This window comes from Esox lucius, chromosome 10, assembly GCF_011004845.1.
Source record: "Esox lucius isolate fEsoLuc1 chromosome 10, fEsoLuc1.pri, whole genome shotgun sequence".
NCBI lineage: Eukaryota > Metazoa > Chordata > Actinopteri > Esociformes > Esocidae > Esox > Esox lucius.
The window spans coordinates 21,691,879-21,707,605 of NC_047578.1; the positions used below are offsets into that span (position 1 = coordinate 21,691,879).

The 15,727-nt window shown below is 43.7% G+C and overlaps 1 protein-coding gene across 1 annotated transcript; it reads right to left on the bottom strand.

Annotated features, from left to right (window-relative positions):
• Positions 1–3,718: 3,718 nt before the first annotated feature.
• Positions 3,719–15,727, bottom strand: dbpa (D site albumin promoter binding protein a). The gene is made up of 4 exons (XM_010896893.5): positions 14,565–15,727; positions 11,016–11,429; positions 7,715–7,989; positions 3,719–6,890 (listed from the first exon to the last, which is right to left on the bottom strand). Exons 1-4 carry the CDS (start codon positions 14,752–14,754, stop codon positions 6,675–6,677), a joined length of 1,095 nt encoding a protein of 364 aa, XP_010895195.1. The 5' UTR covers positions 14,755–15,727; the 3' UTR covers positions 3,719–6,674.

Genomic DNA, 15,727 nt, shown 5'->3' on the forward strand with positions numbered 1-15,727 from the left:
CCTGTGACAAGATGGTACAGATCACAGCCAGTCTGTCAGCACCCCGCCAGCACATACTCCCAATAGCAGCGTTACCGGTTGGTTGTCAGGGTGAAAAAAAGGGAGATGGCATGGAGTGCGGAAGGAGAGTGCAGTGACAGTCCCTCTTTCCTTGCTGTCAAAATGGTTATTAAAGACACCTGGAGGAGGGTGACAGAGAGGAAGTGAGCGGAGGGTGTCGGCTAGTTTGGGTGGGGACCCAAAAAAAAAAACAGGAGAAATCGAGGAGATGAGGACAGAGAGTAGTGGGGAGTGAGACAGCAGAGGTTGGAGGAGAGAAGGGAAAAAAATGGCGTAAGATAGGAGTAAATAATCAACGGGGAACAGAAAGAGAAAGAAAGAGACTGAGAATGAGAGCGAAGACGAGAGGTAAATTGGTGGAGGTTCGTCTAGACACAGTAGGAGAAGACGACACCACAGTGAGGGATTTCACATCTGTTTTCCATTGAGGCATAGCACATCACACAGCCATAATGAACAGGACCTCTCACCCACTTCTCTAGGGAGCAGTGAGAGCTCAGAGACAGACGTCCTCCACAGCACACAGAGGGGTACACAATCACTCTACCTCTGTCGCTCTCTGTTTCTCCGGGCCCAAACCTTTCCGCGCTGACACATTGACCGTCCACACATGAATTCCATCTTTGTAAATTATTAGACTGTGGCTATTCAATCCGGTCACCCGTTTTTGGCTTTGCACATTTAGTCAGGCAATATTCCTCCGTTCAAAACATTCTCGCTAAACACTGCCTATGTCTGCTCAATCGGAAATTACTTTGAAATGTTAACTGCGCTATAACTCAGTCCTACTGCGGATCAGAATGATTCCTTGCCTAATATTGTAGTATATATACAATACTAGTCAAGGACTTGCTGACCAGGAATTGTGAATTCAGGCCCACTGCACCAGCGTAAGGTCTGGTGATGGGTCTGAGGATTTCTTCCTGGTACCTATCAGCAGTCAGGGTACCATTTGCTAGCTTATGGAGGTCTGTGCGACCCTCCACGGATACGCATCCCCAGACCATCACTGACCTCCCACCAAACCACTCATGCTGGATGATGTTGCAAGCAGCATAACGTTCACCACGGCATCTCCAGACTCTTTCACATCTATCACATGTGCTCTGTGTGAACCTGCTCTCATCTGTGAAGAGAACGGGGTGCCAATGGCGGACCTGCCATGTCTGGTGTTCTCTGGCAAATGCCAATCGAGCTGCACGTGCTGGGCTGTGAGCACAGGTCCCACTGGAGGATGTTGGGCTCTCATGCCACCCTCATGGAGTCTGTTTCTGACAGTTTGGTCAGAAACATGCACACCAGTAGCCCGTTGGAGGTCATTTTGTAGGAGTCTGGCAGTGCTCCTCCTGTACAAAGGAGCAGATACCGGTTCTGCTGCTGGGTTGATGCCCTTCTACGTCCCTATCCAGCTCTCCTCGTGTAACGGCCCATCTCCTGGTCTCTCCTCCATGATCTTGAGACTGTACTGGGAGACACAGCAAACCTTCTCGCGACGGCATGCATGGATGTGCCAACCTGGAGGAGCTGGACTACCTGTGCAACCTGAAAGGGCTGCAGGTACTGCCTCATGCTACCAGTAGTGACAAGGACACTAGCAAAATGCAAAACTAGAGAAGAATCAGTCAGGAAGGATAAGGAGAGAGCAATTGTCTGCGTCAACCACCTGCAAAACTATTCTCTTTTTGGGGGTTGTCTTGCTGTTGCCTCACCAATGCACCTGTTGTCACTTTCATTTGCACTAAAACAGGTGACATTGATTCACAGTCGCTTATGCGTCCTAACTGGACAGATTGATATTCTTGAAGTTTGAGTTGGTGTTATACTGTGATGATTACGTGTTCCCTTAATTTTTTTTTAGCAATGTAGTATCACATATATGACTGATCTTATACCCATATGGATGCTAGTTAAGTTCTCCCTTTTTCATGAAAACCCTGCTTTGCCCCCTCTAATCTTGATGACACATTTGAGCAATGGAAGGAGCTAGGAGGTCATGCTACACATACAGGCTAAGGAGTTTTTGAGTCCTTTTTGATTGACTACTTGAAATTCCAGATACCTACAGATGAGAAACTGTTAGAGAACATCTTTCAGCGATAGACCTATATTTGACAGATGGGCTCAGATTTTTATTTGGACAGTGACAATTTTTTATTGTTTGGCTCTGTTTCCCAAAACTTTATACAGGATACCATGACTCTGGGGCCATCATTTAAGGTTTCCTTTGATCTATAAATTACCATATACAAATGTATAAATTACCATATACAGCTGCACTGGGTGTTCAAATCTGACCTACTACTCTTTCAGCAAAAAGCAAATTTTCATTTCTTCTGATTGCTGATACGGACTGGATTTTATTTTCAGTTTACATAAACATAATCATTGAACGTCACTTTTTATAGACAAATTATGTATTTCAAGAATGTGAGACCTTTTTGTATACACACAAACATTACATGAACTTGCATGAACACACAGACATTCTACCTCAAACTCTGAAAAAAACAATACACTTTTGCCTGAACTAATGCTCTTGTTCTGTACCCTCTGTTGAACAATAGCTTGGGTTTTCCCCCTCGCATACTGTACTTCACAGGTTAAGAAAAGCAGTAATGCTGCATTTCCCTATCTTAGTGATTACATCAGAATATCATTCCGTATTGGTTTAATCAGTAGCAGGATGAGCCCTTGATCCAGTGATCAAAAGAGTGTGTGATGACCAAATGGCCCACTATTAAGTGTGCACTACTTTAGAGTAGAGGCCTGGTCAAAAGTAGTGCACTAAAAAGGACATAGGATCCATATGAGGCACAACCAGCAACATCTCTTTCCTCTTATGGAAGAAAACCCATTTGCCCTCCAGCAGTGTTGTCAAGGACACTGTGAGACCCTGATAATTGAAAGTCTCGCAGTGTGTCCAGCACTTAATTACTAGTCATGATCACTGCCCTGATAACAGAAACTTGCCTCTGGCTTTCCATCGAATAGTCTGAGATAGACGTGTGACTGCATATAACACAGGTACACAATTGCTTTGTCTGTAATATTTGGCTCGCTCCAAATTCTACAAAAATATTGTTAGCACTAACATCACATTTCTGTCAGCACAAGCATCCCATGTCATCCAGGATTTGTGAAGGATCCTCTCTTATCATATGTGAAATCATATGCCTTGTGTGGTCGACAATAAACAAAAATTTGGTATATTACTATATATGACCCAAAATTGACTTCACCTGGGTAATCATATTGAACCCCACCCCCCATCTGTTCTGAAAATCTTTTCATGGTGAAATGGATACGGTGCGGTCAGACAACAGATGCTCCGGTTCGTGTGGGTCAATCATATGAACCAATATTAGTTAACACCTGGGCACAGCCATACTGCTAACGCTGCTGACGGCAGATGGTAGACGGAGTTACGGGGGGAAACTGTCTGGCGGGATCCACGTTGACGAACAGCTGAACCGGTCCCTGCTGGTTACAGGTGGCACCGGGAGCACTGGGCCGCCATTTTAGGATGTCTAATACAGTCTCGAGGATTGCACCATCTTGAATGGCTCTATTTGTGCGACCTGATGCGGCGCAAGTTAAATTCAGTGTAGTTTGACACAGATATGACATAGGGTGACAACATACAAGACACCACGGAACCTTTCTCAGTGAGTAAGAATGAGCCTTTATTGGTGTTTTTTCGGAAAAGCCAGACGACATTCCCTATTTTCCCGATAGGCAGGAACAGTAGACATTACTGGTGCAATTGGGTAGTGGTGCGCTCATGGGAGTAGTTTATTTATAACAGTCACAACAGGGAGAAGTTTATAATCCACATGTAGAAGGAAAACTAGGCTGTGAAGGCCTACATTACCCGCAATGCCGTTTAGTAGCATACCATCATTGTGAGGATGAGCTACAAAATGCCCACAAAAAAGTTGAAGTACGCTTACACAGACACATAGAAAAATAGCACTGTCAAGAGTTCATAAGCTTCTGCAAACAAGTCCCAGGTATCAAAAGATGGCCGGCATTAGAAGCCTGCTGCTGGGAGGTGTAGTTCAAATACTTCCAGGGTTTCAAGTCCATATTTAGTGGTTGTTTCAGCTTTTGATAAATTCCAACACACAAGGACAGACTACAGCCCCAACAGTGCACCTGGGGCTTGGTACAGTGTCGCTGAATGGTGCCAATAGTTAACAAGGGAGAGAACTGCATTCCCTCTGAAAAGTTGTAGCAAGGAAAAGAAATATAAGAGTAGTAATAATGACAACAGCATCAACAACCACAACCACAATGATAATACTAGCAATCATATCTGTAATAGTAGGAAGAATACAAAATAACATTTTAATCCTGTCTAAAATGACGAAAGACCTTCAAATCCAGAACTGGTTTCATTAGAACCTCCCAAGGTGAGTTGGTAGTGCGCAGTACGATTCGGTAGACTTTCACTGAATTGTACTGCCAAATGGGCAAGCTCCAAAATTACAAATATGTAAAAATCTGAACTTCAGTAATCAAGGTTAAGATTTTTCGTAATAATAATTATTTTTGTACTCCCAGGACACCTGATGAATTGACAATGATTCCAATTAGTTCATATATATATATATATATATATATATATATATATATAAGTTATGTATATTATTACATCTATAGTCACATGTTCACGCATATATCATATACACATACAGTATATCTAGTGGGAGAAAAGCTGTAATATTTAATATTACTTGTGTATGGTACATTAGGGTGGATAATTTAATTGGGTGAAGTTCTTTAGGAGAGGTATACAGATACCTTATCGTGTTTCCATCTATATATACACGATTTTCTCTTACATTATGAAATACAAAATAAAGAAGTAATTCATCCAAATAAAAAGGCAATTCTGTTACTGTGTCGGGATGTGCGTATGTTCAGGTGGAGGGACAGAATGTGCACTAAAGATTGTCTATATAATAAAAACCACATGTTAGGTGTCGGTGTGTCCAGGTTCATGCTAAACACTGCCAACTTAACCTGGGCGATCAATTCTAAACCAGTTGAATTTGGTTTTAATAATTCAAAATGGAAGAGAGAGGGAAAGAGAGAGATTCTGGGCATTATGCTATATGACATTATATTTGTCTGGACTGCTTGTTATCATGCACTGCACTGTCTGTTTGTTTCAAGGTCCAGCTTGCATTCAGGACTGAATAAGAGAGTATTGTGTGTGTAGTCACTGGTCCAGCTTGCATTCAGGACTGAATAAGAGAGTATTGTGTGTGTAGTCACTGGTCCAGCTTGCATTCAGGACTGAATAAGAGAGTATTGTGTGTGTAGTCACTGGTCCAGCTTGCATTCAGGACTGAATAAGAGAGTATTGTGTGTGTAGTCACTGGTCCAGCTTGCATTCAGGACTGAATAAGAGAGTATTGTGTGTGTAGTCACTGGTCCAGCTTGCATTCAGGACTGAATAAGAGAGTATTGTGTGTGTAGTCACTGGTCCAGCTTATTTGACTGTGTGGCTAGTCGTGTTTGTATGCGGTGTGTGTGTGTGAGTGTGTGTGTGTGTGTGTGTCTGAGTGAGTGTGTGTGTGTCTGAGCCAAACATATGCACCTAGCTGCATGAACACCCGGCAACATGTTTTCAGAAATATTCAATAGAAAACATATGTGCGGATGCAGCTGTTTTCTTGTTTGATCACTGACTGTACATCTCCACTGATCTTCTCTCTCTCTCCCTCAATACCAGACGCATAACTAAAAAGATTGAATTCAAGAAAAAGGAATCAAAGAGAAGATAACAAATTAAGTGCTTGAACAAACACACAACGACAAAATTAAAACTATACAATGTCTGTTTCATCTTGGAACTGCTTATGTCCACAATCATTTATAAGATAGGTCTCCGCTCTCTCTCTGTCATGTTATCCCTGGATACAACCATTATACATTCGCCATTACGACCTCTGACCTCTAACCCCTCCATTTTAACAGCTTTTAAGTTCAAAATATACCATTTAGCAACACCGGTTGTTAAAACACCATATCGATCTCTCTACTAAATTCACCTATGTATAAAATATACAAAAGATTATTTTCCAAAATCTCCTCTCAACTGTCTGTCTGTCTTTGCAAATATATAAAAATATACAGTTTTCCTATTTTGAAGTTTCAATTTGGCTGCTGCCCACCTCTCCCCTTCATCTCGACCTTGGTTTTCTAGTTTGCCCATGCCTCCCTGACTAGTACAGTTCAAAAATATACATGTTTGTCATAGAAAAAAATTACACCTCTGTCCTCCCCTGGCTTGTTTCCTGGTCTTTAGCTTCCTCGTCTGTATGGTTTGAACAGCCCATTTGACTGGGTGAGTGTATGGCCTACGCACTACCCGCAAAAACGCAGCATGACACCTGGTAAAAACACCCAGTGAAGCAGGGAGACACAAAATGGCCGCTGGCGGTCGACACTACTACCAAAACACGGATGCTTGAGCCAGGTGTCATGCGCGGCTTACGTCCGGTCTAAGCTGGCCACACGCGCACCGCATTAACCAAAGTGCTGCCAATGTTGGGGTTGCCTTCTACCCCTCTCCTCCCTCCTCCAGCTTCTCATCCTCCTCTTCCTCACAAGTCTCCGTGTCGGCTCTCGTATTTGTTAAGGATGTTGCGACAGCGGCCCAGTTCCTTGCGCATGTCTGACACTTCCTGTCTGAGAGCCTGGTTCTCCCGCTCCAGGAAGGCGGCGCGCACCGTGATCTGGTTCTCCTTGAGGCGCCGGGCGTCACGAGAGCGCTTGGCCGCCTCGTTGTTCTTGTAGCGGCGGCTCCAGTACTTGTCGTCCTGCAGGGGTCACAGCGAAGTGCAGGCGTGTTTTCGGGGTGTGTGGTTGAGGAGGAGAACATAGGAGAGGGGAGAGAAGGGTCAGTTTCGTGAAGGTGAATGGGGAGAGGTAACAAATGAGATTTGTAGCCACACACTTAATGCATTGACATAAAGATTTCCTGAGAGTTTGAGTTCATACCAGCTGGTCTCAGAGGAATACATACATGATATTTAACCTAAGTGTTTGACAACCGAATTGGTAAGATATGTTAAGGTACAGACCCGCCACTAGGGGTAGCATATCATACAAAATAGTACACAGTCACATATTCCCCTGAGATCAAGTGGGTTAAAATACCTGAAAAAGTTAACCTGAGCCTCGCTTACAAGGCCATCATAGTTAGCTTCTCGACAGAAAGCAGTAGTAGAGCTTCTGACGTTACTCTTACCATGTTATCCACATGCCATTTCCATTGACAATATGCAACTACTTATACAGTTTAATTACCAAAACGAATTAACACACCTCAATAACATGTTTGAATTTGCCAATTTAGTCTTTTACATTTTAGAAATGTACCGGACATTTGTATCAACATACTTCACAATAAAATGAACCCCCCAGTGTATTAAAGGCGGATTAGAAATATGACCACACAAAGCAACAGTGACTTCCTGCCTACATGCATCAACAACAACTCATTTAAAACGTGCCAACCTTTGCAACTGGATGTATATCCATATTCTGATTTAACTGAGTAAGCAAGAAGCTGCCCAACCCTGCCATAAGCCTCTCATGGGCTAATTGCACTTAAACCCCAGAACTGTAAGAAACGTAGTACCTTCTGCTCATCTGGCACCAGCATCTTGCGGGCCTTCTTAATCATGGGTTGTGGCTTGAGTTCCTCATCGGAGAAACGGTGCCTCCGGGGGTCGAAAGCCTCCTGTCCTGGCACGCTGGACAGCGCCACGTCTGCCGGGTCCGGGTCAAAGTTCACCATGACGTCAGCCGTGCCGTTGGCTGCTGGAAGGGCGGCTGGCAGGGCTCCTGGTGGCCCAGGGGGACAGGAGGAGGTGGTGGAGGAGGGTGAGAGGTCAGGAGGCATGGCCTGGCCACCTGTATGGGGAGACGGCAAAAAAAAAATGCGGTCGGTTACGTGCTCAAAGACTCAAGCGTGCCGAGGACGAGCTCAGGGGGATGAGTGATGCCATTATGAACTGGCTGCTGCATGTGTGCAGTGATACTGGTCAGCCACCAGGTGGAAGCAGAGGCCAAATCATTCAGTCAGTCGATCAGTCATGGGATTGCGCTGGCTGATGTCCGCTGGCTGATCCGGGATAAGCCAGAACCAAAGCCCAATCGTAACGATGACCATTTTGGGCCAACATTTTGAAGTGACCCAAAAACAGTGCTGCTGGGTAAACATCCTTCTACACGAAGCTCTATACTCAGGGCCATTGCTCTCCACTTTTTCCTTCGGTCAATCTCATTGTATATTACCTTCTGTCAGTAACTATCTTCTGTCAGTTACTATTGATATGAATGCCTGTTCATTTTCTACAAAACTGTTAAGCAGATATTAAATCTTTTCTAATCCAAACACAGTGCTATTATATCGGTCTAACCAAATTTAACCAGTAAAAAACAGAAAGCAATGAATTATGCCTTAACCAAATAGTTTCCCTGCGGTGCAATATGAGATATATAGCTTGGACCACAGCAGCTATATGTCAAGGGTACAGAAGAATATAATCTAATCTCTAGACCAGCTGCTCCTTAAATGACAGCCAATACATTCCTATACATGTTAATACATTAGCTGTAATGAAGGCATTTCATACTACATGTCAATTCATTAGCATTCTCAGCATGGCTGGTTATTGCATTACCTCTGTGGAAATCAGTGTTGTTGACAACGATTGTTTGTTTGGGTTCTGTCTTCAGAAATGTGTTACCTACAACATAATCCCCATTTTCTTTCCACTAAAGCCACCACAAAGCTAGTCCCTTACAATACCCATTAACCTACCACACCTTACTCTATTCTCTATTTACAATAAACAGCGAATTCTGAAAGCCCTTATAAGTCTGTCTAGAACAAACTGTACCCATGTTCTTCCTCCCCCCTCCGTTAAAAAGGAAACACAAACAGAGAATACAGCTGTCTAAAGCCGTGGCTCTCAACTGGTGGGTCGCAGCTGAAATTTGGGTTGCAGGAGGTGCTGGGGATTTTGTCTCAAAGTTAAAACGCCAAAATACTTTCATCAGAATGTATCAGCAAATACCAGGAAGAAGTGTGAAGAAACTGTAATATAATGTTATCATCATGTTATATTGTCGCGTGAATACTGGGTCACAACAGAGACACCCGTGTGACATTTAAGCGTTCAAGTAGATTCTCCGCACACAGAAAACACACAGGGTCAAGCTCACAGTCAATCAATTATGTCGCAATATTTGTCTTTGTTTCAGACACAATGGTATGGCGACATGATGGGGATATTTCTGCAATTAAAATCTCTCCTCTACAAGTGCTAAGCTATGCTAAGTTAGTCTTATGCAATGTTATGCTAGTGCTATCCAGAGTTTCCTGCTTGACTCCCTATGTATGGCTCTCTCCTTCAAACCCCTCCCTCTCCCCATCCGCCCCTCCCTTCCCCTCTCTCGCTCCATTGCTCTGCATTGGCACGTGATGCGACGCCTGCACATGGCCTAAGCGTGTGAGGGAGAGAGGCACAGAGGAAGAAAGAACACTCAGCTGGACTCTATCCCCCTAGCTCTTTTGTACCCTCTCCTCTGTGCAGATTTTACTGTAGGCTGAATTAACCCTTGCAACTCATTAAAACCAGTCCACATTTGAGCATTTTTATGTTAACTGAACCGTTTGTAGGATTGATATCTGAATGGGTTTATTGTCGTGTTACTGTGGTACAGTGCTAGTCAGGACTAGGAAACTCCGAAATTTCAGACTTGCTCATTTGTTTGATGTGGAACGTAATTAATTAAAACAAGGTAGCAAATCAGACATTATTGAATTTCTTCGTTCAAACCAGAATGTATGGCGTATTTCTCTAAGCTCTGTCACTCTGATTGTCTTTCCTTGTCTATAGCGAATCCAAATTTTTCGCTGAGATTTTGACTATCTAAATGGTATGAAGTATGTATTCATGGGTGTCGAAACATGGTTGTCAAAAGAAGGGCAGTCTATATTCTCAGGGACAAGTTGTTCAAGACTTTAGCCTGTATTCCAGTACTCTCACACACCCAAATGTCCCTTTTTCCCCATTGCACAATGACCCATTCCTACTTCAGAATGACAAATCAGTTCCATTGGCCCTTCTCGCCTTAGAGCGCCAAAAACTGCCTTGAATCCTCCAAACCCCCCATGCCAAATTGGGGCATGATACCTATGGGTGCGAACACTGCAATGACATTTCCAGCCATCTTGGGAAAGAACCGATCCTCCTCACACAAGGTTAACTTAAGCACACACCGAAAACGAATTCTCCCTCACCTACACACAAGAACAAACACCCTCCTCTCCTACACGCCTTATTTTAGGGTTACACTACAATGGCTTTCCATATTCCTCACATTGCCGGGCTTTCACTAAACCACTGCCTTTCCTATATCGGCGCTCCCCATGTGTTGTCCTAATGGACAGTTCAGACAACACAAGGTCCTTCACTCGGTTGGTCATGAGGATTCTCGAGGTCCACGTGGCAAACTGTGGCACAAAATCCAATATGTTGTGGTGTGATCTACTGTTCACAATGATGAGCTGTTCACCATCAAAGTGGTGCATTTTGAACGCTGTAATGTCGCTGGTGAACACGAGAGCTGCGACGGTTTTACAGAAAGGCAAGCGCATACTCGACTGTTACTTGTTGTACAAGCACAAGTCTACGTAATCTATACACATTCTGAGGGATGCGGAACCGTTACATCTGGCAGGGTCTTATTGGCTATTGCTGATCACTGTTCTAATGTGGCTGCACATTTCTCAATACAAGCGCATTGCAGATTTTGTGCAAAATCAATCAAGCATGTTTGAAAATATCAAGACGTCTGATATAGCTTGAAGACCAAATTGGTAGCCCCTATCGATGTGTCTCCCCTCTTTTACCACACAACCTACTAACCATGTGGGCACTCAGGCCCTCCCATGATGCCTGGCGGTCCCTGCGGTGGTGCCACATTGTCCAGGCCCAGCAGCGAGGAGGAGGAAGATGAGGAGGACATGGAAGAAGATGAAGAAGAGCATGGTGGAGGGGAGGACGGTGGGCACTGAGAGCTCTGGTTGGGCACGGCTGACTGTACGGAACTCTGGGAGGGCACCTGGGCGCTGGCGCTGTTGCCGCCATTGCCGTGCATGGCCATGCCGTTCTCAGTCAGGAACTCCTCCAGGTCCATGTACTGCAGCTGGAAGGGGCCTCCGTCACCACAGGGCAGGGTGCGCTCCCACAGCAGGGGTCCCAGGAAGGCCGACTGGGGAAGCCGACCACCCAGACCACCACCCACGGAGTCCTCCGCCTCATCCTGTGGCTTATCTTTGTCTGTTAATGGAAGATAGGGTGAGAGGAGAGAGATGAAGGAGGTTGTTGGAGAGAGATGGTTGGAGAGAGAGGGAGAAACAGAATAAAAGAAAGAGAGAGAAAGAAAGAAAAATCGCATAGAGAAAAATGGTCACCGAGTGCAAAGATCCAGCCTGTTCATCGGGGCTGTCTCTAATCATCACTCAGCTCTGTAGGGAACCAACCGCCATTATGTGGCTGCAACAGCAACAGTCCCAGCAGTCTTCCCATGCCGGCACAGACTGGCTGACAAATGTGAAGTGAGACGCTATGTTAACATCATGAACAAGTAATGAGATGCTAGGCTAGCCTGATAGAGAAAGAGTGAGATGCTATGCTAACGTCATCAACAAATAAGGAGATGCTACACTAGCAAGGGAGAGATTCTATGCCATTATCATGAACAAGTTATGAGATGATACGCTAACCTAATGAGAAAGATTGAGCTATTATGCTAACATCATGTACAATCTATGACATGCTACACTAACCTAATGGAGAAAGTGTGAGATGCAATGCTAACATCAAGAACAAGTAATGGGCTGCTACACTAGCCGAATGGAGAAAGATTGAGTTATTTCGCTAACATTATGTACAGGTAATGACATGCTACACTAGCCTAATGGGGGGAAAAGTGAGATACAATGCTAATATTATAAGAAGAAGAAAGGATATGCTAACACGTGAAAGACTACAATGGTTTGCTAACATAATGAGTAGAGGTAACATTACACGGTGTCTCAGCCCTCCTCCCCTTGAGCTGGCAACTTGGCAAGGGCAATAAGTTCAGACGAGAGCCATTTCATTAATAAGCAAAGAGAGGAGTGCACCAAAAACTGGTGGAGACTACTAATGTGACACTGCTTGGAGCTAGGTTCTGTAGAGGCAAAGGAGATCCCACAGAAGGGGGAGGGGAACGAGCGACAGGGCTTATTCACAGTGCAGTGTGACGATGGCATCAGGGCTGTACTGGAAGCTCTGCACAGCACATTATTTTCAACACACACACACATGCACATACACTCACACAACACGTTGGGAGTGGGATGGAAAAGAGAGACATGTAGGTGGGAAATCAAAGGAAATTGAGAAGACAAAGTTCAATTAGCAAGACCGATAGGAGAGAAGATATGGAGGAGAGAAGAAATGAGAGGAGAGAAGAAATGAGAGGAGTGAAGAAATGAGAGGAGTGAAAGCGGAGGAAGGGAGGATGGGGGAGAAAAGGGAGGGAAAAGCAATGCCAAATCTGAACTAACCAAGAGACAAGCGAGAAAACACAAAGCTCATTTAAAAGAGCAGGATAAAGATAGAAAGAAGAGAGGGATGGAATGGCAATGGAGTGATTGTGGAGAGATTTAAGATACTACACAGATTCTAAGAGGAGAGATGGAAGATACTACACAGATTCTAAGAGGAGAGATGGACGATTCCATAGGGGTATTGGGGAATGAGAGGAAATATAACAGTGGGTGAGGTTAGAAAGAAAAGGCCCACTGAAAAGGAAGGGAGGAAAGGGAAAGACAGGATAGAAAACAGAGGGAAGTGGAAATGGTAGACACAGGGAGGGAAAAGGAATTGAACTGAATAGGCGGGGAGAGGGATGTGAGAAGTGGAGCACATTAGCAGATATGGTAAACATGCTAGAGATGATGTGGAGGGCAGAGGAGGGAGAGAAAAGCGATGCGCATAACGAGTGGGTGTATATGAGGGGCGTTAAACAAAGCAAGCCAGCAGACCCGGGTGAGAAATATATAGTGTTTCTGTTGAAAAGGAAATGCATCATGCATCGAAGCCAAAGGCAACTAACTATTTTGGAAGCAAAAAAACTCTACATCTCATGTGAAAACCCTTGTCCTTCCCTTTCCATTAGGGATGCACCACAGCTATGTGCTCTGATGGTGACATTGATGCCGGTAGGCCTTTGGTGCTCTGACTCCATTGGAGGAGCTGTCAGGTTTGGTCACCATCATCTCTCACACAAAGACCATTAAATGTTAAATGGTGGGCTGCTGTTCATCTATATGGCCACAAGGGGGAGACATTTAGTGAATGGGATATTTGTTTGCGGACAGAAAGCAGCTGACTGAGATTGTGACATACCTTAAAGGGATAGTTCACCCAAATAACAAAATGTCTGTTCTTTTTGGGAGCAGTCTATGAACAAGGTTTAATATGAATCAATGCAATGGTGTAATTTCTCTGCACTGTTTCCAAAAGCCAATATTTTTGCATTTGTAGCACAAATCCTATCCAGGTCGAGAGATATATATGAAAATGTTCACAAATCATATCCAATTGTCTAAAGGAATCTGAATTTGAATGTGAGGTAGTGATAGATGATTTGAATATGTGAAGAATGCTTGTATTGGAACATTATCCCTAAACATAACCATGGCACCATTATTATAATTGTATGCATGTGATATTACAATGGTTTTTATGTGCCTTTGTTGAGCTTCACAATACATTTCAAATACTTTTGGATTAATTTTGACAATGCAAGGAAATGCAATACACAACTCTGGACTTGGTTGGGATTTGTGCCAGAAATACTAGAATGCTAGCATTTAGAAACAATGCCAGGAAAATTAACCAAAGCATGTATTCATGTTATAATTTGTGTATAGATTGCTTACAGGGTAAGCCCACCAATGTACCATTGTGTAATTTTTGTGAACTATCCCTTTGAACGGGGGCACTCAGTTAACATTTTAAATTGATTGAGAGCTTTTGATTTTCTGATGGTACTGATGAATAATGACTTCTATTCTTATTGAAGGTATTTTTTAAGGGTAAAAGCTATAATGGTACATGCTTCATTTCTGTTCTTGTTTAACTTCTCTGAGGTCGTATGATAAGTCAAAGAAAGAATGGTCAAGTCTATATGGTTTATATTTTTAAACATGAATTGGCTATATACATCTGGATACTTAGCAAATACAGTGGATGAAGTCCATGAGTGATACCTAGGGCTTATAAAATAAACCAAGCCAACCGAAGGAAAACAAGGATTTCAGGCCGAGCCGGGGTGTGTGCGCATTTATTTAGGCATTTGATATGCATTAACTTTTAAAAGGTTTCTCACCCTCTGTCCCCACTTCACAGGCAAAACCTCACCTTTCATTTCACAGCAGTCTTTCGCTCGCTGGTCAACCTTGATGGGTAGCTGCAGGAGAGACTTGAGGCTAGCCATAGTGTTCAAATGTCCGCTGCTCGGAACGCTGGCCGCGACGTTACCAGTACCGAATAGTGGGTTTGCTCCGGCCGGGAGGTCCGGCGTTAGGAGCTGTGCGAGCGGCCTAGACATGTTGACGGCCGTCGATTTCCACAGTGGAATGAGCGCGGAAGTTATCCGATTAATCCACAAATGATTGACTGACTGACAGCGGGTTCACAACACTGTGACGTGACGTATAAAAAAGGTCGTCAGGATGGCAGCTGAATACACACTAGACCGATTGTTATTTTTCTTCATTCAACATCGACAGGCTATTTATATATGAATTAAGAAAATATTAGAGAATGATGGTGAAATACACATTATACAAATATAATTTGACATCAACGATAAATTATTGCTTTTGGTCTTCCAACTTTCCATGAAGAAATCAAAAGTAAAAATGATGTCCTCAAAGAAATGTTCATGTTCATTTAAAGTGTTCTATTCGACAATCTTGCGAAATGCAAGGGCCCTTTAAGACTTGCCTAAATCTCTTATCCCAGCCTGCTTGTGAGATAAACAAAGTTGAACTGTAGAAGCTACAGTTCCTAGATTTCGCAGAAATGCATTGCCTGATTACGTCCGTTTATCTGAGGCTAACAGGCATCCCACCGAGTTGATTTTCCTCTTGCCCAGGACAAAATTATTCTCCGAAAAAATTTAAACAAATGAAAATTAGGTTTGTCCATGGAGTAAAATGGATTACGGAGCAATAATGTACAGCAGCATTTAAGATGTAGGCCTACAGAAAGTCACACACTCCAGAAATCCAATAGGGCAATAAAGTTGGAAATAAATTGGGGGAGAAAATTATAAGGAAAAAAGGCTTCGTCAAATAATATCCAGCAGCATGAGTAGGCTAGGATAGATGTTGATGTTTCTTGCTTTTTCCTCTCCTCCCTAAGTCGCTCCCTCTCCCTTTTTCCTCTCGTTATTTTTGTCTTCTATCTTCACTCCATCACTCTCTCTCTTTTCCTGCCTTTCTGTAGCCTGCCAGCGAGGAAGCAACCGAGTGCGGCGCTGCAAGAGTCAGCTGGAACGAACACGGGCCGCTCTCGTG

What these genes read in the sequence shown, in the direction of transcription:
- dbpa (XM_010896893.5), bottom strand. Translation starts at nt 14,754, where the DNA reads ATGTCTAGGCCGCTCGCACAGCTCCTAACGCCGGACCTCCCGGCCGGA. An exon ending in AGACTGCTGTGAAATGAAAG is followed by an intron (nt 11,430 to 14,564) that starts GTGAGGTTTTGC and finishes TTCCATTAACAG; the next exon opens with ACAAAGATAAGCCACAGGAT. An exon ending in AGGGCCTGAGTGCCCACATG is followed by an intron (nt 7,990 to 11,015) that starts GTTAGTAGGTTG and finishes CTCCCCATACAG; the next exon opens with GTGGCCAGGCCATGCCTCCT.